The sequence below is a fragment of the Typopeltis vanoorti genome, chromosome 14, assembly GCF_054136105.1.
Source record: "Typopeltis vanoorti isolate ZY-2024b chromosome 14, IOZ_Tvanoo_1.0, whole genome shotgun sequence".
Lineage (NCBI taxonomy): Eukaryota > Metazoa > Arthropoda > Arachnida > Uropygi > Thelyphonidae > Typopeltis > Typopeltis vanoorti.
The window spans coordinates 123374693-123402231 of record NC_143562.1 but is presented as its reverse complement, the minus strand read 5'-3'; the positions used below and the strand labels follow the sequence as shown (position 1 = coordinate 123402231).

General features: G+C 36.5%; 1 protein-coding gene across 1 annotated transcript in view; it reads right to left on the bottom strand.

The window, feature by feature from the left end:
• LOC150099878 (receptor expression-enhancing protein 5-like) overlaps nucleotides 1–27539 on the bottom strand; it is a 177095-nt gene that overhangs the window by 94246 nt on the left and 55310 nt on the right. The window contains exon 2 of the mRNA XM_090403508.1: nucleotides 4626–4719. Within this exon, the coding sequence (XP_090259634.1) occupies nucleotides 4626–4719 (94 nt within the window). The remainder of the gene's footprint in view (nucleotides 1–4625; nucleotides 4720–27539) is intronic.

The window sequence follows — 27539 nt, the reverse complement described above, 5'->3', positions numbered from 1 at the left end:
TCCTCTTCTATGATTCCCATATCTCTCTCTCATTCTCTCTCACTTCTAATTTTCCTATTCTCTCTTCTTCTACCATTCTCATAACTATCTCATTCCCTCTCTTCTACTGTTCCTATTCTCTCGTCTTCTGTCATTCCCGTAACTCTCTCTCATTCCCTCTCTTCCACTGTTCCTATTCTCTCCTCTTCTATGATTCCCATATCTCTCTCTCTCTCTCATTCCCTGTTTTCTAATGTTCCTATTCTCTCCTCCTCTATCATTCCCATAACTCTCTCTCACTCCTACTCTGATTCGCCTTGCATTCATCTCTCTCATTCACCTAATCTCATCTTTCACACTTCTCATCTCATTGCCTAGACATTCCACCTGCTCTTTCAGCTCATATCTCTCTCTCTCTCTCTCTTTCTCTGCAAGTCAGCCACTCTTATTTCCCATTCATCCTTCCAATTTAGATCATCTCTGAAAACTTTACAATCCTTCAACCTTTCCATACTCCCCACTCTCATTATTGTATTCATATTTCTCTCGCCATTCTCACCCTCTATCATATGACTCATCTCTCGACATGGACATGGTGAGTCAGAGGTGGGAGAATCTCCCACCTCTGACTCAATGAGGTCAGTTATAGTCATCTCTAACTCACCAAGTTCCTCCCATTGCCTGCATTTTGTGCATATACTTATTTCCCCTTCTCTCACCTGCCACATATGCAACCGCCGGGACGCATACGTTCCACAAGTCCCGCATGCTAAAAAATTCCATATGATATCGCGCAAAATGGTGTCCTTAAATGGGGGAGGACTTGGAGATATGCCATTTGCAATTTTAACTGCCACTGCCCCCCATTTTTCAAAATAGTATCAAGGAACTATTAGAACTAAATGCTAAATAAGTATAAGGGAGTATAACTATATAAGTTAAAGTACAAATAAATATAAAGCATTTAAGTATACTAAATATAAATAAAATAAAACTAAATAATGAAAACTTATGTTATCTTCGTTTTCTCTTCCACCGTTATGCATCTGATTCCGACCCTGTCTTCTCGCTAACCAAAATACACAATATAGTGACTACAACTAACTTCAAAAACAACCACTGAAGGACACTTGTATTCCAGAAAAACAATGTAGTGCACATCTCGACAGAAGTCAGACTATTCACCGATTAAAAAAATACTTTTTTCAGCACAGCTGAAATTCTCCGCCATGTTCTCCGTAGCTTTTCATCATCAGCAAACAACTGAATATTTCCAATTAAAGCATTTAAGGGGAAATATTCAGTTGTTTTACAAAGCATTAGTGTGACATTGATTTTTTGTTATGTGTGCATGTGAGTCTCTTCATTTAGTTCATGTTGAATATGCATATGAAACATGGGTGTAAATTTTATGTTAATAACCAGTTCATTTTATTATAAAGGTATTCATATAATATAATATATACATTTCTACAATTTGTATTTAAGAGTCTTATTTCAACAACTTTTCAGAGAGTTATGAGAGAATAATAAACTATTTTACTGTTGTCTGCACTGTTTTCAACTTCAACTACATTATTTTGATATTAAGAATTTAGTGATTTATTTTTATAAATCACAAAATAATGTGTACTCATTCTAGATAGTCCAAAAAATAATGTGTACTCATTCTAGATAGTCCAAAAATTTCCTAATGGTGAATTTTGTTTCAAAAATCTAATATAAACTATACAGAACAAAAGATTCTATGCTGAACTGAAAATGCTTCAACTGTTTCCTATTAGAAGCTGAATGCTAAAGGAAAGGATTCACCTCTTTCCAAATAGACATCAGATAGGATGTTCATGAGAATTAATCTAAAGGCCGTAGTCATAATTTCATTAATATGCTAATCCCTTAACTGTATTATTTTATGAATATGAGCAGAGTGCCAAAAAAGTGATCTTGCAACAAGACAATAATAATTATCATTATTATTATATGGACTTCTCTATAGAGTCAGAAGACATTGCGGAAAACCCACACTAACTGTTATTCACACAATATTTATCATACTTCTTAACTCATCCACTGTCAGGACACTCACAACTACCTCTGGCAATCATTCACCATGCGTTCATTTCCAGGGGTTATGACTCCCAGTTCTTTCTCATCATCATACTGAAAATATATTTTGTATCAATCTTATATAACCCATCTAGTAACTTAGTTTCTATTACATCTTCTCTTTTCTGCCTGTGAACTAAACTTTGCAACTCACATACCTTCCATTTATCCTCCCAGGAAGCATTTTACAGACTTGTCACCAGCTTGGTCACTCATCTCTGGATCCTATCCACCACTTCATCTCAAGACATCCAGGTGACCAAATCTTTGTACAGTAGGTCAACATGTGACCATATCCTCATAGACTTATAAAAAGGAATAACAACCTGTCATCTCAAATTGTTGATGAGTTTTTCAACATCTTAGTAATCCTTTGAGCTGCTTTATCAACTTTTGCAATATGTTCTCTGAACTTCAACTTCTGCCCACCATCACCACCTTAATCCTTAGCCTCATTAATTTCCTGAAGTCCAGTACTATCAATGTAATAATCATTATCCTTTGCTCACACTGCCAATTCATTTAAATCATTCTGAAAGATGTCAACATCACCTTTTTCAACTACTGTCCTCCCCAATTTTGCATCAGCAAGCAATTGAATACACTCCTCAAATCATTCCCAATATCATTAATATGATAATAATATAATAAATTTGGTTTAATCCTTTATCCAAGTGTAAGCAAACAAAGTTTGCTCCTAAAGGTCGAAACTGGTCTGGGTAGTGGCCCTTCCCTTAATGCATAGCATTATACATGTCTGCAAGAAGATGTGCTTTGAATTATGAGAGATACTGAGACAAGGAGTGATGAGAGCTTGGTCCACCTTTACTATGAGTTGCCTCAGTCCTGAAGATACTTCAGGAACAAACTTTGTTTGCTTACACTTCGATAATTGTTATTATTGTTATTACATGACACTTCCAGGGAGTCCAAAGACTCATCGAGGGAGGGCATCTATTCTACAACTCTGTCTCCACCACTCAATCCACCAACTGCAGCGAACTGCAACTACACCAACGCCATCTACTGCCGACAACCACCACTAGCATTTCAGTAGATCATCACAAACATCCATGCCCATGGCCGGATTCAAACCCTTAGCCTTTTGGCTGGAGAGCGGATATGCTAAACACTCAGCCAGCCTGGCTGGCCAAAGGATTAAACTAAATTTATTATAGTCTAACCAAGTGGAAAATAAACCATAAACCTCCAATAATAATAATAATAATATAAATTAAACAGTAGTGGCCCAAGTACAGTACTCCAACAGTTACCCTCATCCTTCTAGATTCCACTCCACCATACACAGAAAATAATAACACAGAAAGAATATTTCTCCAAATATGAAGGAAAAAGGAAAGAAATATGGAGCAGTTTTAATGATGGAAGTATTTTAAATTTTGCACAGCATAAGTACACGTAATAAAAGGAAGTTGTCGAGAATAAAAGAAGCAAGTGTTTAACACCAAATATATTCGTAAGATTCTTCTTCTTCTTTTCAGCCATTTTCAGTTCACTGCTGGACGAAGGCCTCCACCGGCTCTTTCCATCTTTTTCTGTTCTTGGCTATGGTTGACCAGTCTTTTCCAACAAATTTTGACAGTTCATCATCCCATCTTCTTTTAGGACATCCTCAGCCTCGTTTCTCTTCTTTTGGAATCCACTTTGTTAGTATGGTGGTCCATCGCTCATCTTCTTTTCTGGATAGATATCCGGCCCATTTCCACTTTTTAGCTGCTTGTGATAAAGAACGATGTCTGCGATATGAGTCAGGCTTCTTAACCATTTGTTTCATTTCTTATCTTTTAATGTAATGCCTAGCATCAGCCTTTCCATTTTATTATTGAGTTATTGTTAGTTTATTTGTCAGTGCTTTTGTCAGAGACCAAGTTTCACAACCATATGTGATGACTGGAAGAATACACTGGTTATATGTCTCCCTTTTTAAACAGAGCAGGACATCCTTGTTCTACAAAATACTTTTCAATTTTCCAAATGCACTCCAGGCCAGTTGAGCTTTTCTATTTATTTCCTTTAGGAGTCCACTATTTAGATCACTGAGATGACTTAAGTATATGTATGAAGAAACTCTTTCTAAGAAATTGTTTTCTATTATTATGTTTTTTGGTGCTACAAAATAATTAAACATGATTTTAGTTTTTTCTTTGTTTATTTTTAGACTAATTTTCTGCTTTCACTATATTAAGGTCTTCTGGAATGTTTGCAAAAATTATGATATCATCTGCATATTATTATTATTATTATTCCTGATACCTCCAAGGAGTCCGAAGACTCATCGCAGGAGGACATCTTCAACTGTCTCTACACCTTACCTCTACTACGAATCAACGCCATCTACCGCCCACCTCCAACACCACCACAACTAGTAATTTTTGTCTGTAAATTGCGTGTGTTCTGAAGGGCCGATTTGTATGTGTTAAGTTTTTGTTATTAATTTTTATACCAAAGTTTGTCGAGTTTATATTATTAAATATTTCTTGTAAAATTACTAAACTTTAAAAGTGATATGTACAACTTACGATGCATAAGCTGGATACAGAAATCCAATGACATTACATATGAGCTGTCCACCATAGCCGAATATTAGATTAATTAATAAAAATGTCAAGAAAACTGAAAAGAAAAAAAAATTTAAAATATCACTGAAAATTAATATTTATATTATTTAATTAAAATATTATTAAAGACCTAATTTATGAGAATAATATCAAAAATGCAATTTAAAAGGAATAAATATCAACATAAAGGGAATTGTAAAGGGAATTTCCTTTACAACAGATTAATGTTATGGGAATTCAGTAGTGACTTTCAAGTAGTTTGTTAGGCTCCAGAAATTAAGTATAATAGTGTTTGCTGAGTGGACACAGTCCATTTTAATACTTTAAAAGCTCATATAATCAAAATTCTTTATTTACAAAAATATTAATAATAAAGAAATATAATTTAGGATTGTCCCTACTTGGAAGGGTGATTAACCTCCACCCATGCTTATTAACCCATATGTTGAAGAGTCTTCGTAAGTAGCAGCAAGGGAATGCAGAATTCTCTATGATGTGTAGCTTAAGCATTTCTATTTAATTCTGTAGGTCCCTATGATAGTGCAAGATTTACAGTAATAAGGGAAATAATTTGTGCATTAATGATCAAATGGACATTTCTAAAGTACTGAAGAAATATCATTATTAATTATGATCTCATCCAAGTCACACAATTCATTATGGAAGGCATGTTAGCTGCCATTATACCTATTAATAACATGTTTTAAAGTAGAGGCAAAAAAAGCTAACCAGGCAGTTTACACATGAAATCAGTAATGATATTATAACTGGTGTTCTATGGAACAACAAAACTCAGCATGGGAGGCCAATTTTTTTACAGATCACAATACCTTATTATTATTCAGGCCTTCATGGAGTCAAAAGACTCATCGTGCGAGGTCCCTTCTAGGAAACACAAAGTCTATCATACCACTCCTTCAACTCATTGACCGTTCTCGCTCTCACCACTCTATTAGGCAATGCATTCCATGGTTCCACCACCCTCCATGCAAAGAAACCACTCCTCACCCTCTTGCTCACAGCTTCCTTTCATAAATTCCAGGGATAGTTCTTTGTCATCACTCCTTCTCGTTGTTCAACCAAGTGAAAGAACTCCATAGTGTCAACCTTGTAACCACCTCTCAACAGTTTAAAAGTCTCAATCATATTACCTCTTCTTCTTCTATCCACCAAACTCTGCAGTCCACATTCCCTCAGCCAATCCTCATAATTAACATTGTACAGTCCTGAAACCATCTTTGTTATCCATCTTTGTACCCTTTCTACAGTTAATTTATCCTCTTCAAATCCTGGGGACCAAATCTGAGAACAATAGTCAAAGTGTGCACATATATTTAGGGACATGTAGATTTAGGGACACAAAAACACACATGTTGAACAGATTATTTTATTAATTACTAATAAAATAAAACTTGACGTTTCGACCTCTATATCGAGGTCATCATCGGAAGAATACAACTGTATAAGGAACCAAGCTACGTGCTCATGCATTGTATACCGGTAAAACTAAATGTACGTAGTTAATAAATCCTTTTTCCTAGCCTAACCTCTAGTGATTAAAAAAAAATATATATATACATATATATATATATACACATATATATATATATATATGTATGTATATATATTATAAATAAATAAATACAACTACAATAAACTGCTAAAGCCCTCATGTACTAATAGTTCTGATTGTTATAAAATGATTTCTTTCAGTTGCTGTTGAATTTTCCAAACACTTCACCAGGTTGTCTTCTTGTAGTGGGATTTTTCTAAGACTAGTTTAGGATGTTATACAGGTTGTAGATGGGTCCTCCACATTCTTGAAATAGGTAGGCCATCATTTTTGTTGAGATTTAGGTTGTGTTTGAGCATTTCACATGACTCTTTAAATTTTCTCTCAAACCAGGTTTTGGTGCGGTGTAGGGACTTAATATTTTTCCAGTCAATTCTGTGGTATGTTTGGAGTGCGTGGTCAGAATGGTCGGTTTTACCAAAATGGAGGTATTTAATGTGTCGTTTGTGTTCATCTTGTCTGATTGGGATAGTTCACCCTGTTTCCCCTATGTAGTGTATGTTACATGTGCATTGTATTTTGTATACCCCCCCCCCCTGGGTGTGCTAGGTGTGGAAGAGGATCTTTAGAAGAACTGAGTAGGTGTCTTAACTTATTTGGGGGTTTAAAGGTGGTTTTAATGTTGTATTTGCAAAGTGTTCTGTCTATTTTTTCAGAAATGCCTCTAACATAAGGAATGGCAATTGCCCGGTTGGAAAAAGCCTTGTTATGAGAACAAATCCACGAGGCACGTAAAAATCTAGCATTAACCCAAGCCAAAGTTCTACAACTTAAATTTGAATTATCTGACTACATTACTCCAGAAATTTGGGAGATTCTAGACAGGATCACTGACGACTCGGCCAAGCACTCATTACTGAAAATCAAAGAAAAATTAATAATGAAATTTCAAGCCCTACAACAACATCAGAAAAGCACAAGACCATCAAAATGCCATTATGAAAGGAACAGCCAATCACCCACAAACAATGTTAGGAGCCACCAACCACCATCGGATCACTGCTTAGTTATCAACCAATCAAACCACATTCTCACTCGAGGTGAACTCTCACTGCTAAAGAAAAGTTTGAACTACGCCATTGATCCGAGGTCAGTAAACAAGCTTGATATTGTGTATCACATCGAGAGAGGTTTAAGATCCCTCCCCACCATTCTGGCTGATAAAATACGAATGTAAACATCGTGTATACTAAATTCAAACAAAAAACTAAGCACCAACTTAAACAAAACCGAAAATCTAGCCCTTAAATCCTTAAAAAATAACCAAGACATTATAATAACGAAAGCTGATAAAAGCAATGCCACTGTCCTTTTAGACCGTACGACATACATTGAAAAAATGAACCATTTAATATCGGACCACAACACCTACCATATGGTAAACTACAATCTCACAAAACGTAACAAAAAGAAAACAACTGAATTAATCAAATCCGTCCACACATGGCCCGAAGAAACGACAAAAAAAATTAATACCTCAGCATGCCGTGCGCCCAGAATATATGGCCTCCCAAAAATACACAAACCAGGCACACCACTTCGTCCGATTGTTGAAGGAATTGACAGCCCAATTATCACTTAGCCAAAAAATTAGCTGCCACACTCAAGGAATTGGTAGGTCAATCCCCTTCCTACATAAAAAATACACAACATTTCATTAATAAAATTAAAAACATTACACTCACCGACCAAGATTTATTAGTCAGCTTTGACATAACTTCCCTTTCCACCAATGTCCCGATCAATGAGACGATCTTGCTCCTACAGAACATATTTCCACATGACATCACAGCCCTCTTTGCCCACGTACTCCGCTCCGGATATTTCTTGTGGCAAAACAATTTTTACCTTCAAAAAGAAGGTACAGCCATGGGCTCACCACTTTCTCCCCCAATAACTAACTTTTCTATGGAAGACTTTGAGCAACGTGCTCTAGAGACAGCATGTCTAAAGCCCAAAATTTGGCTCAGATACGTCGACGATATTTTCGCCATTTTCAGCCGCGAAGCTCTAAATACATTCCTTAGCCACCTAAACAAACAACACAAACGTATCCAATTCACCATTGAAATGGAAAAAAACAACTCTCTTCCTTTCCTAGACCCACTTGTTACACGTCTTCCCTCTGGCTGTCTCTCCTTCTCAGTTTACTGTAAACTTACACACACACACAGGCCAATACATACACAAAAATTCTTACCACCACCCAGCACAAAAACTAGGTGTCATAAGCACCCTTAAACACAGAGCCCTAACTATTTGTTCTAATGAACAGGCTCTAAACCAGGAATACAAGATCATAAACCAAATATTTTTCAAAAATGGATACAGTAAAAAAACTATTCACAAGATCCTCCATAAAGATACTAGTAAGAACAAAAAAGATTTCAAGAATGCTATTGCCATTCCTTATGTTAGAGGCATTTCTGAAAAAATAGAACACTTTGCAAATACAACATTAAAACCACCTTTAAACCCCCAAATAAGTTAAGACACCTACTCAGTTCTTCTAAAGATCCTCTTCCACACCTAGCATACCCAGGGGTATACAAAATACAATGCACATGTAACATACCATACATAGCGGAAACAGGATGAACTATCCCAATCAGACAAGACGAACACAAACGACACATTAAATACCTCCATTTTGGTAAAACCGGCCTTTCTGACCACGCACTCCAAACATACCACAGAATTGACTGGAAAAATACCAAGTCCCTACACTGCACCAAAACCTGGTTTGAGAGAAAATTTAAAGAGTCATGTGAAATGCTCAAACACAACCCAAATCTCAACAAAAATGATGGCCTACCCATTTCAAGAATGTGGAGGACCCATCTACAACCTGTATAACATCCTAAACTAGCCTTAGAAAAATCCCACTACAAGAAGACAACCTGGTGAAGTGTTTGGAACATTCAACAGCAACTGAAAGAAATCATTTTATAACAATCAGAACTATCCAGAACTATTAATACATGAGGACTTAGCAGTTTATTGTAGTTGTATTTATTTATTTATAATATATATATAGTATAAGCATAGTATAGTATATTTATTTATTTATTTATTTTTTTTTATCACTAGAGGTCAGGCTAGGAAAAAGGATTTATTAACTACGTAGATTTAGTTTTACCGGTATACAAGGCATGAGCATGTAGCTTGGTTCCTTATACAGTTGTATTCTTCCGATGATGACCTTGATATAGAAGTCGAAACGTCAAGTTTTATTTTATTAGTAATTAATAAAATAATCTGTTCAACACGTGTGTTTTTGTGTCCCTAAATCTACAAATATGAATGCTGATCACCGTGTAACCTTAAAAGAAAGAATAGTCAAAGTGTGGTCTGATCAGGGGCTTATACAACGGAATGATAACCATTTTATCTCTGCAGGTCAGCGTCCTTCTCATTATTGCAGCAATCCTCTGTGTTACCTTCATCACCTTTGCAATATGTCCCCTGAATTTCAGGTTTCTATCAATCATCAAACCCCAGATCTCTTATCTCTCCTACTTCTTCCAGTACAGCTGCTCCAACAGAGTATGCAGCGTCCCACTGATGTGTCCTAAACCTTAAGACGTTACATTTTGCTGCATTAAACCGATACCCCCAGTCATTTGCCCATCTATCTAGCTTATTTAAATCCTCTTGCAGGGCTACCACATCTGCACTATTACTAATAACCCTTCCCAACTTCACATCATCCACAAATAACTGAATCTCGTAGACAGGCTTATACGTTGGTTATGCATTATTAAACACTTAAGGGATTGAACAATGTAGTTAAGGATATAAATTAAATTATACTTTAATAAATATTTTCCGATATTTCGGCAATGTCACGTTGCCATCTTCTAAAGGAACTTACAAAAAAGGTACATGCACGTAGGCACTACAACACAGAAACTGGAAATGAAGAGATGAAGCTATTGTTCTCCTAACAGTCCTGATGGTGCCCTCTAGCAGGCTAAGTAGGTGTTCTTGGCCGTTGGGCTGAAGGTCTGTTGATTTGGGAGACCTACATCAACAGACCTTCAGCCCAACGGCCAAGAACACCTACTTAGCCCGCTAGAGGGCACCATCAGGACTGTTAGGAGAACAACAGCTTCATCTCTTCATTTCCTGTTTCTGTGTTGTAGTGCCTACGTACACGTACCTTTTTTGTAAGTTCCTTTAGAAGATGGCAATGTGACATTGCCGAATGTCACGGAAAATATTTATTAAAGTATCATTTAATTTATATTCTTAACTACGTTGTTCAATTCCTTAAGTGTTTAATAATAAACAACTGAATATCCACCTTATTATTTATTTAGCACAATAAAGATACACGACATCAGAATATATAAATACATATTTGTGCAGAATAAAAATGAGACAAGTAATGCACATATACAAATATCAGGTAAAAAAAATCACTAAAATTTTAAGTCTAATTTAGACAGCCAATCAAGAGCTGAAGGATCTGCCTCAAAAAAGTCTCTCAGGTCACCAGGGTAGGCTCATATGCTGCAGTCCTCCACAATGTACCGGATGGTTTGGTTTATGGTCCCACAGTCACTTTGGGGTGTAGGTGATCTTCCCCACTTGTGTAAGCTGTCTGCGCAGACACCATGTCCTGTGCATACCATATTTAGGCTTTTCCATAGATGACGTGAGAGTTCAAGCGATTTTTCTTTCCAAGTTTCTAGCCATTTCGAATTAACATTGAAATTGCTACTTACTAGTTATTCAGCCAGTATTAGTGGGGGCAGTGTCCATGCGGTTAGCCTAGTGGCTTTGTGCTTCGCAACCATATGCCTAGGGAAGGGATGTCCTGGGTTTGATTCCTGTCACCGACATGAGGAGCTTAAGGATCTTCCTCAGCCATAGCCAAGTTAGCTGGTCTTGGGCGTGAACATAAGGGTTTTTCCCCCCAGTTTATCTGGGGTTTTTCATCCCGCAAGCAGGCAAACCGGCCCCATGAACACACATGGATCCACAGCCATAAATACTTAACCCCCCTTGAGGGGGCTCAACTCGCCCCAATAGGGACGGGTGAGAAAAGGGAGGAAACTCCATATGAATAAATAAATAAAAAAGTGGGCAGTCGGAATTTAAGGTGATTTATATATGGGGGGGGTCTTTGTGTATTGGTAACAGGTGGATTGCTGTTTATTTTTGTGTACTATTTTGCTAGAGCATCTTGTTTGCACAGGTTCAGTGGTGCAATATTGCTCAAAGTTGGAAGCCAGTACAGGGGAGTGGATTGACACAACCTGTTATTGTCCTCATTGCTGCATTTATTTGCGTGCCGATTTTCTTGATATGAGTGCTGTTTAAAAATACTGGTGAACAATATTCTGCCGCAGAGTAGACTAAAGCCAACGTGGAGTATTGCAGTGTAATAGCAGAAGAATCCCATGTAGAACCACACAGTTTTTGTATGATGTTATTAAGGAAGGGGTGCAGTTGGGCCAGGGCGACACACTGGTACTTTTTTAAAACTATCAAAATTTTAAAATTCATTATAATAAATTAAGGGGGTGCTTAAAGGTCAAAGCTGTAAAACTGAGAGGAGACCTACACATAGCCTTTAAAGGAATGTGGAGAACCGACTAGGGCTTCTGAGCTAATGCCAATCCACACCTTCTCTTGGTGCACCCTGTTGGGTATCTACTTGGATACTGAACGAACGAGGATGGGCTGGCAATTTGGGATTTAATGACCAAATTGTATTCTTATTGGTTAAACCAAAATAAAAAATGAAGGTACGACATGACAAAATTTCATGCCGGCTGGGGTGTCGCCAGGTTAAACAAGGCCCGCATTTTTCGCCAGGGAACCAGGGCGAACGGTGAAAAGTCAGCTACTGGAACAAATCTGAAAACAAACCCCAACTCAACATCACCGGAGTTAAAGATAAGTACTATCAAGATAAGAAGCCTGAATGGCAAAGAAATGGAGCTAGCTGAGGAATTAGATAAGTACCAGATCGACATAATAGGGGTGACTGAAACAAAAAAGACAAAAACTGGCAAGATCTTTCTGAAGAATAAATACAAAATGTTATATTCAAGCAATGACAATCAAGGAAAAGAAGGAGTAGCCATAGTATTCAACACAAAATATGAGGCTAATCTTCTTGAATGGCAGTCAGTTTCAAGTAGAGTAATGTGGGCAAATATGAGAATGGGGAACTGGACAATGAGACTTATTTATGCCTATGGTCCCACAGAAGGTTCTACTAAGGAAGAAGAGGAGGAATTTTTTGATTCTTTAGAAAAAGCAACTGACACAATGAAAAAGGAAAAGTTGGTCCTTGTTGGGGATCTAAATAGCAGAGTAGGAAATGATTGTGAGACATACAAAAATATTTTGGGAAAATTTGGAGAAAAGAGCAAAGCTAATAATAATGGAAAATATCTGTTGGATTTCTGCTCAGGACATGGACTGGTTATTACTAACACCATGTTCCAACATAAAAATATGCACAAATTCGCATGGAGAGATGAGGCGAGAAATAAGAAAGTCTCATTGACTATGTTATTGTTAATAGTGATGTTTTCTCCCTGGTGCAGGACACCAGAGTGTACAGAGGATTTGAAATTGGAAGTGATCATTATTTAGTCTTGAGCAGGATAAAATTGAATTTCATATTGAAAAGAAGAACATGTAAGAAAGTTTTAAAGCAAATAAAAGTTGAGCAGCTCTCAGATGTGAACTGTAGACTAAAATACACAAAGATTATTGAAGAAAAAATGAAAGAGTTTGAGAACAGGAATCAAACCTTGGAGATTCAGTGGCAAACTCTGAAGAAAACATTGATTGATTTTGCCAGAGAGGCATGTGGTGAGGTTATCTTCAAGGATAAAAAAATCAGAACTCCCTGATGGACACAGGAAGTTAAAGAGGCAGTGAAGGAAAAGAAGAAAGCATATCAAAAGTTCCTGTCAAATAAGTCAGCATGTGCTCTTAGAGAATACAGAGACAAATGCAAGAATGCTAAACACTGTGTAAAACTAGCTAAACAAAAGTCATGGGAGGACTTTGGCAAGAATATAGAAAATACATATCAAGAAGGTGGTAAAATATTCTGGAGGTTGTTGAAGAAGCTTAGAAATGGAGGAAAGAGTGCTGTAAAAGGAGTTAGAGATGATAAAGGTGACATGAAAACAGGAGAAAAAGATATCCTTGAAGTATGGAATAATTACTTTGAAAAACTGCTAAATGAAACAAGCAGTGATGACAGCACACTGTTAAAAAACACTGACCAGGCATGCAGTCAGGAATACATATCCATACTTGAAGCAGAAAAAGCCATTAAAGGCTTGAAATGTGGAAAGGCAACAGGAGTAGATGATATTCGACCAGAAATGCTGAAGTATGGTGGTAGAAGAATCTTAAAGTAGCTGCACTGCATAGTTCAGAAAGCCTGGACAGAAAGACGAATTCCCGATGATTGGAGTAGAGCTCTCATAGTACCCATATATAAAAAGGGAAATAAAACTGAATGTGAGGATTACAGAGGTATTTCTCTACTGAGTGTTCCTGGCAAGATCTATGCAAGTAAACTTGAGAAACGGTTGAGAAGAATTGTGGAAGAAAAGCTTGGTGAAGAACAAGCTGGATTCAGGCCAAATACAGGCTGTCAGGATCAGATCTTCACTTTACAACAAATAGTTAAGAAAGCATGGGAATATAACAGAGATCTGTATTTAAGTTTTGTCGATTTGGAAAAAGCATATGACGAGGTGCCAAGAGAGAAGCTGTTCAACATTATAGAAGCTGTTCAATATAATGCCCCATTGACACCATATAACTACAGTTATATGGTGTCAATGGGGCATTATATCAAGCAATACTTAGTCTTTATTTCAGTTGTAAGTTAGCAGTTAGAATTGAAGGAAGTACAGGAAGATGGTTTAATGTTAAATCTGGTGTGAGACAAGGATGTACATTATCCCCTCTGTTATTCATTATCTATATGGAACACATTATGAAGGAAAGTGGTATTAAACATGATATCAAAATTGGAGATGTTAATGTCAGCTCTTTGCTTTATGCAGATGATGTTATACTTCTAAATAAATCTGCTACAAGTCTGCAAGATTCTCTGACTAAATTGAATAGCTGTTGTAATAGATATGGTATGAAGGTCAGCAACAAAAAGACAAAGACAATGAAAATAGGCAGAATCATTGAAAATGTCAACTGTGTTGTGAATGAAGAACCTGTGGAACAAGTAAAACATTTCAGCTACTTAGGCACGATTTTTACTGAAGATGGTAAATTAAATATAGAAATAGACAACCGAATCAGTAAAGCTGGTATGGTGGGAAGTCAATTGAATAATTTCATATGGAATAAGAGAGAAATTAGTTGGAACAGTAAATTAGCTGTATACAAGACAGTGTTCAAACCAGTTTTAACTTATGGATCTGAGAGCTGGGTTAGAAGTAAAAACACTTGACCAAAGAATAGACACCGCAGATATGAGAGTCCTGAGAAAGATTATAGGCATGAACAGATGGCATTGATGGCAATATCATCGATGCCATCCGTTTGTCAGAACAGATGTTAGGAAAGAATATTATTTAAGAACTTGACATTGTCAACATCCAGGAATGCGTTAGCAGAGCTAATCTTAGGTGGTATGGTCACTTAAACAGAATGGGCGAAAAAAGATTAGCAAAACAAGTGTTCTCTGCCAGGTTGGCAGCAAAATGACCCAGAGGAAGACCAAGATATAGGTGGATTGATACGGTACAAAGTGCCTTAGACGATAGAAATATAGGATCTGATAATGTTGGAGTCTTGACAAGTAACAGACTGATTTGGAGGAAAATTGTAGATAAGGAGTTAGTAACAATGTAAATTTTTCATGTAGTACTATCATATCCTGTACACCCCTTGAGGGTACATGGCAGGAATTTGATGATGATGATGATGATGATGAATTAAGAATTATAATAATGAGACTTATATTGCATTTTCTGCTTTCAGTCAAAAAATAGCAACTTTCTGCTCTTCATTTTTGTTTCAGAAAACAAGGCAATCTTTCTGCCATATGGTCGTCGCAATAATAATAATAATGCCGTCCTTCGTGCTGTGGATTTTTGTTTCCAAGATAGAGCCCTGGCACTATTTCTTTTAGGACTATACTCCCTGTATTAAGGGTTCTGATCTTTAAAGAGAGATTCTCCAGATGTCTTTGAAACAGTGTTCTATCCAAGGTAACACCCAGATATTTAGAGAAATCTTGGTGCTTCAGCATTGTGTTGTTAAAGCCAACCTGAAGTTTCCTATTTGCCAATTTGGTGTTCAGTCTCCATTTATGAATGTATTCCCCAATGGTTCTAAGGTCATTTGTGAGAATATCTTCAGTTACTTTGATGCTCTTGTGTTGGGTGGCAAGGGCTATATCATCAGCATAAGCAAATTTTTTTGACGTAGTTGTCGGCAGATCAGATGTATATAAGTTGAATAAGATTGGTGTTAATACAGAGCCCTGTGGAAGCCCATTGTTCAGCTTTCTCAGTTTGCTCATTTTGTTTCCCAGTACCACATGAAAGAACCTGTCAGAAAGCATGTTACCAATAAGTTGTATGATGGATTGACATGGTAAGACTTTCATCAGCTTCTATAGCAATCCCTCTTTCCATACCAGATCGTATGCAGCAGTAAGGTCAATAAACACAACAGAGGTTTACAGACATCTCTGAAAGCCTGCTTTGATATGGGTAGTAAGGATTAGTACTTGGTCCATATGCCTATGTTGAGTCCTAAAGCCTGCTTGCTCAATTATTATTATTATTATTATTCAGGCCTCCTGGAGTCAAAAGACTCATCGTGGGAGGTCCTTCCTAAGAAACACAAAGTCTATCAAGACTCATCAAGGGGAAGCCCCCCCCCCACTAAGAAACACAAAGTCTGTCATACCACTCCTTGAACTCAATGACCGTTCTCGCTCTCACCACTCCATCAGGCAATGCATTCCATGGTTCAACCATGCAAAGAAACCATTCCTTACCCTCTTGTAACACGCTCTGCCTCCTTGAAACTGCCCCCACCATACACAACTCTCTGATACCAATCGGACAGCCAATCCTGAATCCAGTTGACCAAACCGGCATCCAAACCCATGTCCTGTAACTTAAATATCAGATTATCGTGTAGCACTCTGTCAAATGCCTTCACTAAATCCAAGAAAATAGAAGAATATGCCTTTCCCTCATCTACTGCTCTTGTAACTTTATTATAGAAGGCTAGCATATTACTAAAACAAGAGTTTCCCTTAACAAATCCATGTCGACTATCACAGATAACATTACCCTCATCTGCCCAACTGTATATTATTATTATTATTATTATTATTGTTCAGGCCTCCATGGAGTCAAAAGACTCATCGTGGGAGGTCATTCCTAAGAAACACAAAGTCTATCATACCACTCTATTATAAACTTTATTATAAAAGGCTAGCATATTGCTAAAACAAGAACGCCCTTTCACAAATCCATGTTGATTCTCACAGATAACATTACCCTCATCTGTCCAATGCTGTATACGGTCCCTCACTACTTTCTCCAAGATCTTAACAACTACTGATGACACGCAGACTGGCCTATAATTAAACAATTCCAATCTGTTACCACCCTTATGCAATGGCACTATCTTACCTTCCTTTCATTCCCTGGGCACCTTTGCTGTAGTGAGACTTTCATTGAAAAGCCAGGTCAAAGGAGATGTCATTTCTTTAGCACATTCTCTCAAAATTTGTGATGAAATACAGTGGCAGCCGGCGAACATTTTAAGTGGAGGGGGGGGGTAATGCATATACAAAAAAAAAAATTTATTTTTCCCTTATCAGTAACGAATTTATTATAAATAAATAAATAAATAAATTTACATATTCAAAATTGCTTTATTAAAAATATTTCACACTCACCACGAACAAACACCAATAATAAAAGTTTCGTATCAATAGCAATGACAGGCAATTGCCCAAGCGGCAATGTATCTAATGACGTAACGTGCAACGACAAGTGCAAATGAATATCGGCGTTAGATCATAGTGCATTCGTTTCGTGTAACGATAATCGAAAAAATATAATTCTTTTCACATTTTCAACGGTGACATTCATCATAATTCAGCCTTGTATATATAATAAATAAATAATTATATGTTATTTTAACAAAATAAAATAAGGTTTACCAAAAAAAGTTCACCACGCACACGCGCCAATAATAAACGTTTCATATCTCACAGAAATAAGGTGCTTTATCATACTAAAAATACACTGCTGTTTGAGTAGTTACAGTTGGGAATGCAATGACAAGAGCATTGCTATTGATATGAAACTTTTATTATTGGTGTTTGTTCGTGGTGAGGATGAAATATTTTTAACAAAGCAATTTTTAATATGTAAATTTATTTATTAATAAATTTGTTACTGATTAGGAAAAAAAATGTTTTTTTTTTTTTTTGTATATCCAGCATCCCCACTTAAAATTTTCAACCTGCCACTGATCCAGTCCCACAGCTTTACTGACATCCAGATTACTCTGTATTTGGAACACACTCTCCTCCTGCACCTCTAAACCTCGAACCTGCCCTATCCCTTTAGTATTAAAATTTACTCCTCCAGGATGAAATACTGCAATGAAGTGTTCATTGAACAATTCCACTATTTCCTCTGGATCAGTCACTCTATTCCCATTTTTATTCCATAATATTATTCTTCCACAGTCATTTCTCCTCCTACTGGTCACATAGCTAAAAAATTCCCTAGGATTTTCTTTGGATCTTAGAGCCAATCTCTTCTCATACTCCAGTTTTGTCTTCCTTACTATACTAGTCACTCTCCTGGCCCGTGCTTTATATTCTTGATGCATCTGCTCTTCATCTGGCTCCTTATATCTCTTCCATAGCTTCTTTTTCACATGCAGTGCCTGTTTAATATTGTTTGTAATCCACTTCACTCCAAATTGTGTCCTCTTCTTCACTTGTGGAATACCATTTACTATTGCTGCTAACAAATATTCCTACACAATTTCCCAAGCTCTAATGATATCCCAGCCTTCCAATTCCTCCCTCCATGAAACTTCCTCAAGTTGATGTCTAAGACTATTATAATTCCACATACCTTCCCATCTCTTTGATACTCCTGCATGTCTATTCTTCTTCCAAGTCAAAACCACATGGTCATTCTCTCCAATTGGTGGGAGAAATGTGATCTCAGTTATTATCAACTCTTCTAATGCTATGACCAAATCCAAAACTCTTGAACCTCTTGTTCCCTCTATTACATGTTCCCTAAGACATTTGTCCCTCATGAATTCTAGAAATTCCATTCCCTAATTGCTACATGCATCTTCCTCTTCCAAATTTATACTGCAGTAGTTAAAATCTCCCATAACAATCATTCTTCTTGCACTTGCCAAAGCCAAACTCAACTGTCTAAACATCTCCTGGTCCCCATCCTCTATGCTCCTTAGTTTGTAGCAACACCCCACTAAATATCCTGTCTTGCCCACCTCTATCTCACACCAATTCGAAACCATTAGTGTCAGTGCCTTCCAAAGTCTCCACTCTTAGAGGACATAAGTCGTCACTTATCATAAGCAGTACTCCACCACCATGCTTTCCCTTCCTATCCTGCTTAAAAATGCTATACCCTGCTACTTCTATTCCTGTTATTATATCCTCTTCTGTCAACCACATCTCAGTGATCCCAATAATCTTTGGCCAGGCTGATACTATCAGCGCCACCAATTCTACTCCTTTATTCTGGATACTCCTGGCATTAGTATAAAGCATAAAAATGCCACTGTTTCTATTCCCAGCATTATCTCCTCCAGACTCCACTGGGCTCAGTGTTACCTGATGTCATCCACCTTTTCCCAAGTACCCATTCCAACAAGAGGCCACCCATGCTACCATCCACCCTGGGCATTCTAGTTCTATCATTACCATAACTCTCTCTCTCATTCCCTCTCTTCCACTGTTTCCATTCTCTCCTCTTCTACTATCATACACCTTACTTTAATTTCGATTTCCACACAAAATATCTACTTTTCACTCCCTTAGTTGCATGATTCATAACTAGCTTTCAGAGATGAAAGCTATAGCCTATCACTATCCACCCAGAGCAATATTTCCTCTTCATCCATCCGATAGGTCCCTCATTCCCAACTCACATGGGTCAACTATAACACCTCTTTTCCACTTATCTCCCAAGCTCAGCAAAAGCACATTCCTTCAATACGTCCCAATAAATCCTCAGAATATTATGTCTTAGTCATTTGCTTTTGGATGCAATCTAAATTTTGCTTATTCAATTCCTCCCCCACCCTCCCAATGCAGATATCAGGTGACCTTATATGATGGCACTGTCACACCTTAAAGCTCTTAGACTTGCCTAGTTAGCAGAGTGGTTGACATATCCATTCCCTAACTACCAAGCTATGGTTTCAAATCTCAATATGAGCATGTATATTATTATTATTATTATTATTATTATTATTATTTTATTCACATAATTGATACACAGTCAAAACAAGATATTATATAAACAAAAATTTGACTGGTGATACAGAACAATTCAGATTCTACCCAAGACTCTAAAAATAGTCCGTCAGGTAGCGTCATAAAATATGGACTGTTCCAAGTAATGCTGTTTTTTTTTTTTTTTGGTCATATGGGGTCACTTCCTTGATGTTTAATTGTTGTAAATAGTTGGATGGCGTCTTTGAAGTTGCACCAAGTGCACCGATAACTTTGGTGTGTTTAAGCCATAGTCAGCCAACTTCGATTGCCAGATCTCGATATTTAGTAAATTTTTCCAGTTCTTTGTTGTTAATGTTGTTATCACTGGTACTGTGATATCAATAATCCAAACCTGTCGATGTTCAATAATTGTGATGTCAGGTCTATTGTGTTCCAGATGCCAATCAGTTTGTATTCTAAAGTCCCAGAGAATTTTAGCTGTTTCGTTTTCCACTACTGTCTCTATTTCATGCTGCCACCAGTTATCAGAAGTAAGAAAGCCGTATTTTTTGCATACATGCCAATGAATTATTTTGGCCACTTGATCATGGCAGTATTTATAGTCAGTTTGAGCTATTTTGCTGCAGGCACTGATTAGATGTTCTACAGTCTCATCTTTCTGATCACATAATCTGCATTTGCTGTTATTATTGATGTTCAAAATTTTTGCTTTGATTGCATTAGTTTGTAATGCCTGTTGTTGAGCTGCTAGAATAAATCCTTCTGTTTCTTTTTTAATGTATCTGTGTTGTAGCCATTGGCATGTCTTGTTCACGTCAATTTTGTCCTCAGTATCTCAAAGAAATTGGCCATGCAAGGGTTTATTTTCCAGTGCACATATCAGTTATTTTGTTGTTCCTTTTTGTAATCAGATTTGTTTCCTGTTGCTTTTAGAAGGCCCTCTTGTGTAATTGCTTGAAGTATTAGCTCAGAGCTATTGTTAATGTAATTTCTTAAACCACTTTCTTCTTCTTCCACAGTCTGTCTCACTTGCAGCAGACCCCGTCCACCTATTCTCCTCGGTAGGTACAACCGGTCAACATCACTTCGTTGATGTAATGCATGATGCATAGTCATTAGTTTTCTAGTTTTATAATCCAGTTTGTCCAGGTCTTCTTTTGTCCAATCTATTATGCCAGCTGTGTATAGGATCACTGGTATAGCCCAAGAATTCATTGCTCTAATTGTGTTTAATCCATTTAGTTTTGTTTTCAGAATATTTCTAACTCTTTTGATGTATTCTGATGCTGCCTGTTGTATAACTTTCGAGAGGAGAATATCATTGGCTTCTAATATTCCTAGGTATTTCTAGTGTTCATCAGCTGAAATTGTTTTTATATATTTCTGTTCATCAAAATTAAAACTGCTGGTGTCATTAATTTTTCCTCGTTTAATAGATAAAAGTGTGCATTTATCTAAACCAAATTCCATTTTGATGTCCTGACTGAAAATGCAAACTGTGTTTAATAAAGAATCTATTTGCTGTGCCAATTTTCCATATAACTTCAAGTCATCCATATACAACAGACGGGAAATTTTAATATTACCTTTAGGAATTTCATATCCAAGTTTTGTTTTCTTCAGAATCATAAACAAAGGTATCAAAGAAATGTCGAAGAGCAATGGTGACATGGAATCAACTTGGAAAATTCCACGTTAATGCTGATATCTCCAACTCGTTCATTATTCACTATTAATGTTGTCTTCCATGTTTTCATAGCAGCAGCAAGAAACGAACACATGTTTTTGCTAATTCCAAATATTTTTAGTGGTTTTAGGATCCAACAGTGTAGGAGGGAATCGAATGCATTCTTGTAGTCTATCCATGCCATGTTTAAGTTAGTTTTTTGTATTTTTGAGTTTCTGAGAATCATTTTATTAATAAGGATCTTGTCGTTTGTTCTTCTAGATTTTTGAAAATTGCCTTTTTGATTCAATTGGATAATTCTGATTATCTGATAAGTACTGTTATATGGAATTTGCTATGATTGCAGTGAACAGCTTAAGCATAGTTGGCAGGCATGTTAGTATTATTATTATTATTATTATTATTCAGGCCTCCATGGAGTCAAAAGACTCATCGTGGGAGGTCCTTCCTAAGAAAAGTCTCATCGAGGGGGAGGTCCCCCTCCCCCTAAGAAACACAAAGTCTATCATACCACTCCTTGAATTCGGTGACACTCTCACCACTCCATCAGGCAATGCATTCCATGGTTCAACCATGCAAAGAAACCACTCCTCACTCTCTTTCTCACAGTTTCCTTTCGTAACTTCCACGGATGGCCCCTTGTCATGACTCCTTCCTGCTGCTCAACCAAGTGAAAGAACTTCCCAGTGTCAACCCTCTAACCACCTCTCAACAGTTTAAAAGTCTCAATCATATCACATCTTCTTCTATCCACCAAACTCTGCAGTCCTCATTCCCTCAGCCGATCCTCATAACAATCATTGTACAATCCTGAAACCATCTTTGTTATTCACCTTTGTACTCTTTCCACAGTTAATTTATCCCCTTCAAATCCTGGGGACCAAATCTGAGAACAATAGTCCAAGTGTGGTCTGATCAGGGTCTTATACAACAGAATGATAACTGTTTTATCTCTGCAGGTCAGTGTCCTCATTATTGCAGCAATCCTCTGGGTTACCTTCACCACCTTTGCAATATTTCCCCTAAATTTTATTATCATTATTATTATTATTATTATACTGCTGCATTAACAAAAAAAATACCTGCAAATGTCCCGAAATCAAACCTGTAACACGTGCAAAATACCTCGGTCTCTTTATAGATTGCCACCTTAAATGGATAAAACATATAGAATACCTACATACCAAACTCCGGATCGTCGCAGCAAAACTCTTCCAAGTAAAAGACATTATTCCATCCAACATAAAAAAACTCCTGCATCACGGTATCTGCGAATCCTCAGATACGGAATAACAGTCTATCCAAACACATCAAACAGCAACCTAACAAAATTAGAAACATTACACAGGAAAATCGTGTCAACAGTGATTTGGACACCTTACATGCAACAACCAATATCTGACCAGCACATGGCGACACATAGAATCCTGAGCATTAAAACCTGAAACACTACATGACATTAACAAGGATTTACTTAACATCACCTATTGAAACAACAGAGATACATATCATATAACAGGACCTACAACAACTCTCTACATCCCTACACCCTTCAACAACTCATACGGTTCTTTTGTGAGATCACATCAGATACCAATGCAACTCAACAACCTACCAAGAAATTTAAAACACATAGATAACTACAGAACACAAATATTAAAAAACGAACTCTGGAAAATATACCATTAACACTAATATACACATCACAAATCACCAGCATCCAATGCCTACATCCCATGCATAAACAGTAACGACAACATAAATAGTATCCTACTCTCTTCATAAAAGCTAACCCAAGCTTCGAAGTAGGTGGGATTAACTTGCCTCACTCCCCTACACGTAATCCTTATAAACAAATGCAGAAATGTAACAAAACAGTCAGTAAAGTAAATAATAATAAAGAAGATACTGATTATTATGTGATAATATCATTAATATAATATTACTATGTAACATGAAAAAATAATGTAATAAATTATTCTTCTTATTAAAAAATTATGTAAATAATGAGTTTACATTGTATGTTTGTGATAAATAGGAAATATAATATTTTAATTGCATATGTGTAAATACTGTTGTATAATCACTCTTTCTCAAACTTTGAAAAAAAAAAAAAAAATAGTAAACTACATGTAATATTATATAACTTGTGTAACTCTGAACTATATAATTGTAAATTATTACTGTGATTGTCATTTTAAATGATAGCAAAAAAACTATGTTATCATTATTATTAATGAAATTTCATTATATGTAGCACTTAGTGTTGAACCTCGTAAAATAACATACCGAATGTTACTCAAGATGGTAATTGTATATATGTAAATATTTGAGAGAGAGAGAGTACATGACACCTCCAAGGACTCATCACGGGAGGGCACTCCACTGTGTTACACGCATCTCAATGTCTCCCCTACTACTTAATTCTACTACACTCAACCACCATCAATGCCATCTACTGCCCATCACCAACAACAGTATTTATTATATGTAAATTGCATGTGTTCTGATGGCTAATTTTCCTAGACACAGGATAAAAAAACGAGTTTCCAGGAGAAAAAATCCTGCTACTGCCATATGAGATTAACGCTAACTCACTATAAATCGAAAAAGGCCATATAAAGATTCTTCTCATCACAATAAGAATCGAGCTCAGGCCTTTTCCAATTGAAGGACAATATATCATTCTTCCACCTGCACAATGGAGGATAGGTGAGATTAAAATTTCTCCTACAATCTTGCTTACTGGAGATTACCTGACTGACTTGAAAGTTTCATGTCTAGAGTAGGGTTTCTGGATTACCTAACCTTTAGCCCCACCTACATTACTAATGTTGATAAACTAGAGGCTAACAACTTTTTATTGGTGGGATTCACATAAAACAATGAAAAGAAAATATCATTGTTATTTGCATTATGCTACAATTTCTGATTTTCAAAACTTCTGAAATCCCCCTGAACTTCGACTTTCTATCCACCATCACTCCCAAATTCCATGCTTCACCCACCTTCTGGAGAAGGCAGGGGATCTGGAAAAGTTTGAATTAATGCAATATACCTCACTTACTAATCCTACACTAGAATATCCATTCATCTTCCTACACAACATTTTCAAATGCATAGCAGAACATCACAGATCCTTATTGTTACTCTTTGCAAAACAACTGAATAGTTCTTCTTGGACTATGAACTATCATGTTCATTCATTATCATCATCAACTAGCTGATAAAAGTGAGATCTTACTAAATAATAAGTATAGGATGTTATTTTCAGGCAATAATGATCAAGGAAAGGATGGAATAGCTATAACATTTAACATCAAATAATTCTTGATTGGAAGAAAGTTTTAAGTAGAGTTACGTGGACAAACTTCAAAATGGGAAAATGGACAATTATTAATTAATTACTATTATTATTATTATTATGTAACACCTCCAAGGAGTCCAAAGACTCATCGAGGAAGAGCACCTACTCTACAATACTCTGTCTCCACCAATCCACAAACCGCAACTACCTTCATCATCTACACCAGGACTCTCCAAAACACAGCCCGCAATGCGATTCTGTGCGGCCCGGCTGTGGGTTTTGATTTTCACAAGCAAAAAAATAAAATAATAAATTAAATCGAATGCGTATTAGATATTTTAATTCTATCACTAATTGATAATCTCGACATTAGTAATTTTATTTGGTGTTTTAATACCACTATATACCCATGTGTTTTTCAAATATTAGATGTGTCAAAGTAGAGTTCTTATAGTGTTTTGTTCTAACGTGCATGCTCCAGGCACTCACAGGGAACGAGAGTGCACAATTAGTGCGAATTAGTGTTGTTCGTTTGTTCAGCTATAGAGGTTGTGTTGATGCTGCTCACTAAATTACTAGATATGCACTGGATGCGGCCCTTGGATAAATCTTTTTTTTAATGTGGCCCTCGGATTACCTAAGCTTGGACAGCCCTGATCTACACCAATGGCATCTACCACTGACCCCCCCACCACCACCACTAGTATTTTAGAGCCAACCACAAACATCCATGCCCATGGCAGGATTTGAACCTGCAGCCTTTTGGCTGGAAAGCAGATACACTAACCACTCAGCTAATCAGGCCATTTAATAAAATATTAAATATATTAATTTAATTATTTATTAATTTATTTAAATTTAAATGTATAAATAAATTTGAATGCATTTAGCATTATCTATTGCATGTTAACAAAAAAAGTAATTGTTAATTGTGAATAAAAATAAATTGTAAAATCAAAATGTAAATGACAAAATGCAAAAATAGCTATTCAACTGCTTTAATGTTAAACTGTAACTGTAAATTATTTTTTTAGGATTATTGTTAATTTTAACATTAATTATAGTATTATATTGTCCTAATCATAATAATTTTAATAACATGTAACAAAATATACCTTACACTCATGTAATTTCTTTGAAAGATAATAAACTGTGGTTAAAAAAAAATATTATTATTATTATATTAATAATGTAGACCAACTTATAAAAATAACAAACTCCACACATGCCAGGAACTGAAAGTACAAAGAGTTGATCTTGGGGGGAATGGATAAGGATAGCTAGTTTCAAGGAGGGCTTAAAGCCATTGCAGAGGTTGTAGTTTTTTTTTTAAATTCTAGCTTTTTTTTTTTTCAGATGTGTCCCTGACATAGAAAATGATAATGGCATTACTAAATCCTTCTGAAAAGAAGGTAGAGGATTAAGTGTGTTGAATCTGTAGTCTCTAGCAATTAAATTGAAAAATGTGCCATGAATTGCTAGGTTCTGCTGCAAGAGAGGCTTCACTGCAACAAAGAGTGTTGATTCTATTCAGGATGGTGATGATGGGCAAGTTTGTGAATATGGATGATCTCCAAGAATTGTTTTATGTACACATCAAAAAATGTGAGAGATTTGTGGACTTTTAGAATGAACAAAAAGAAAGAAAGAAAGCAGTAATGTATATGAGAAGTGTAAAGATAGGTCAGAAAGTTTCAAAATGAGAGCTAGCATTGCTGGTAGTAATCAGAAATTGGATGAAAGTGTTGATAATAATAAAGGGAACAGAGTGGAAGAGCTTAGACAAGATAAAAGTGAAATGCATCTGGAAGATAGGACTTAACATCTAAAGAAGAGGCTGGCTGATGTGAATGAGGAGGAAGTTAGTAATATTATTATTATTATGGGCTACTCCAAGGAGTCCTTAGACTCATTGAGGGATGCCCTAAACATAATGTCAAGAACTCAACTTCAACATTTTCACAGTATCCATCATACTTTGCTTTGAACTCATTCACAGTCATGGCACCCACAACAGACTCTGACAACCTATTCCATTCATTCACTACTCTCCAAGCAAAAAATGCAGTTCTAACACCCTTGCTAACTACACTCTTACTCATTTTCCATAGATGGCCACTAGTTCTCAGACCACTAGACCTGTTCTGAAAAATTTCCTCTGACTTAATCATGTAAACACACCCCTCATTAATTTGTATGTCTCAATATCACCCCTTTTCTGCCTACCAACCAGTTTCTGTAACCCACAAATCTTCAACCTGTTCTCGTTAAGTTCATTCCACAGACCTTCTACCATCTTGGTCACTCACCTCTGGATCCTCTCCACCTCCTCCTCCTCCTCCTCATCACCGAAAAAAATCTGGCACCCAGATCTGCATGTAGTAGTCAAGATGGAGTCTTATCAAGGCTCAATAAAGAAGAACAATAACCTGCCTGTCTCTGCTCGTCAAAGTATTCTTCCTAAATAAATAATCTGATTACCTGCTTTAGCCACTTTTGCTATGTGTCCCCTAAACTTTAACTCCCTGTACATTAACACTCCCAAGTCTCTGGCTTCATCAGTTTTTGAGAGTACAGTTCTACCAATGTGGTGTACAGCTGGTAATCTTTCACCCCAACATGCATAATCTTACACTTTGACACATTAAACAGACATCCATTCTCCTTTGCCAAGTCTGTCCAAATCTAGTTTGTCCCAAGTCTCTGGCTTCATCAGTTTTTGAGAGTACAGTTCTACCAATGTGGTGTACAGCTGGTAATCTTTCACCATAAATGCATAATCTTACACTTTCCCACATTAAACAGACATCCAT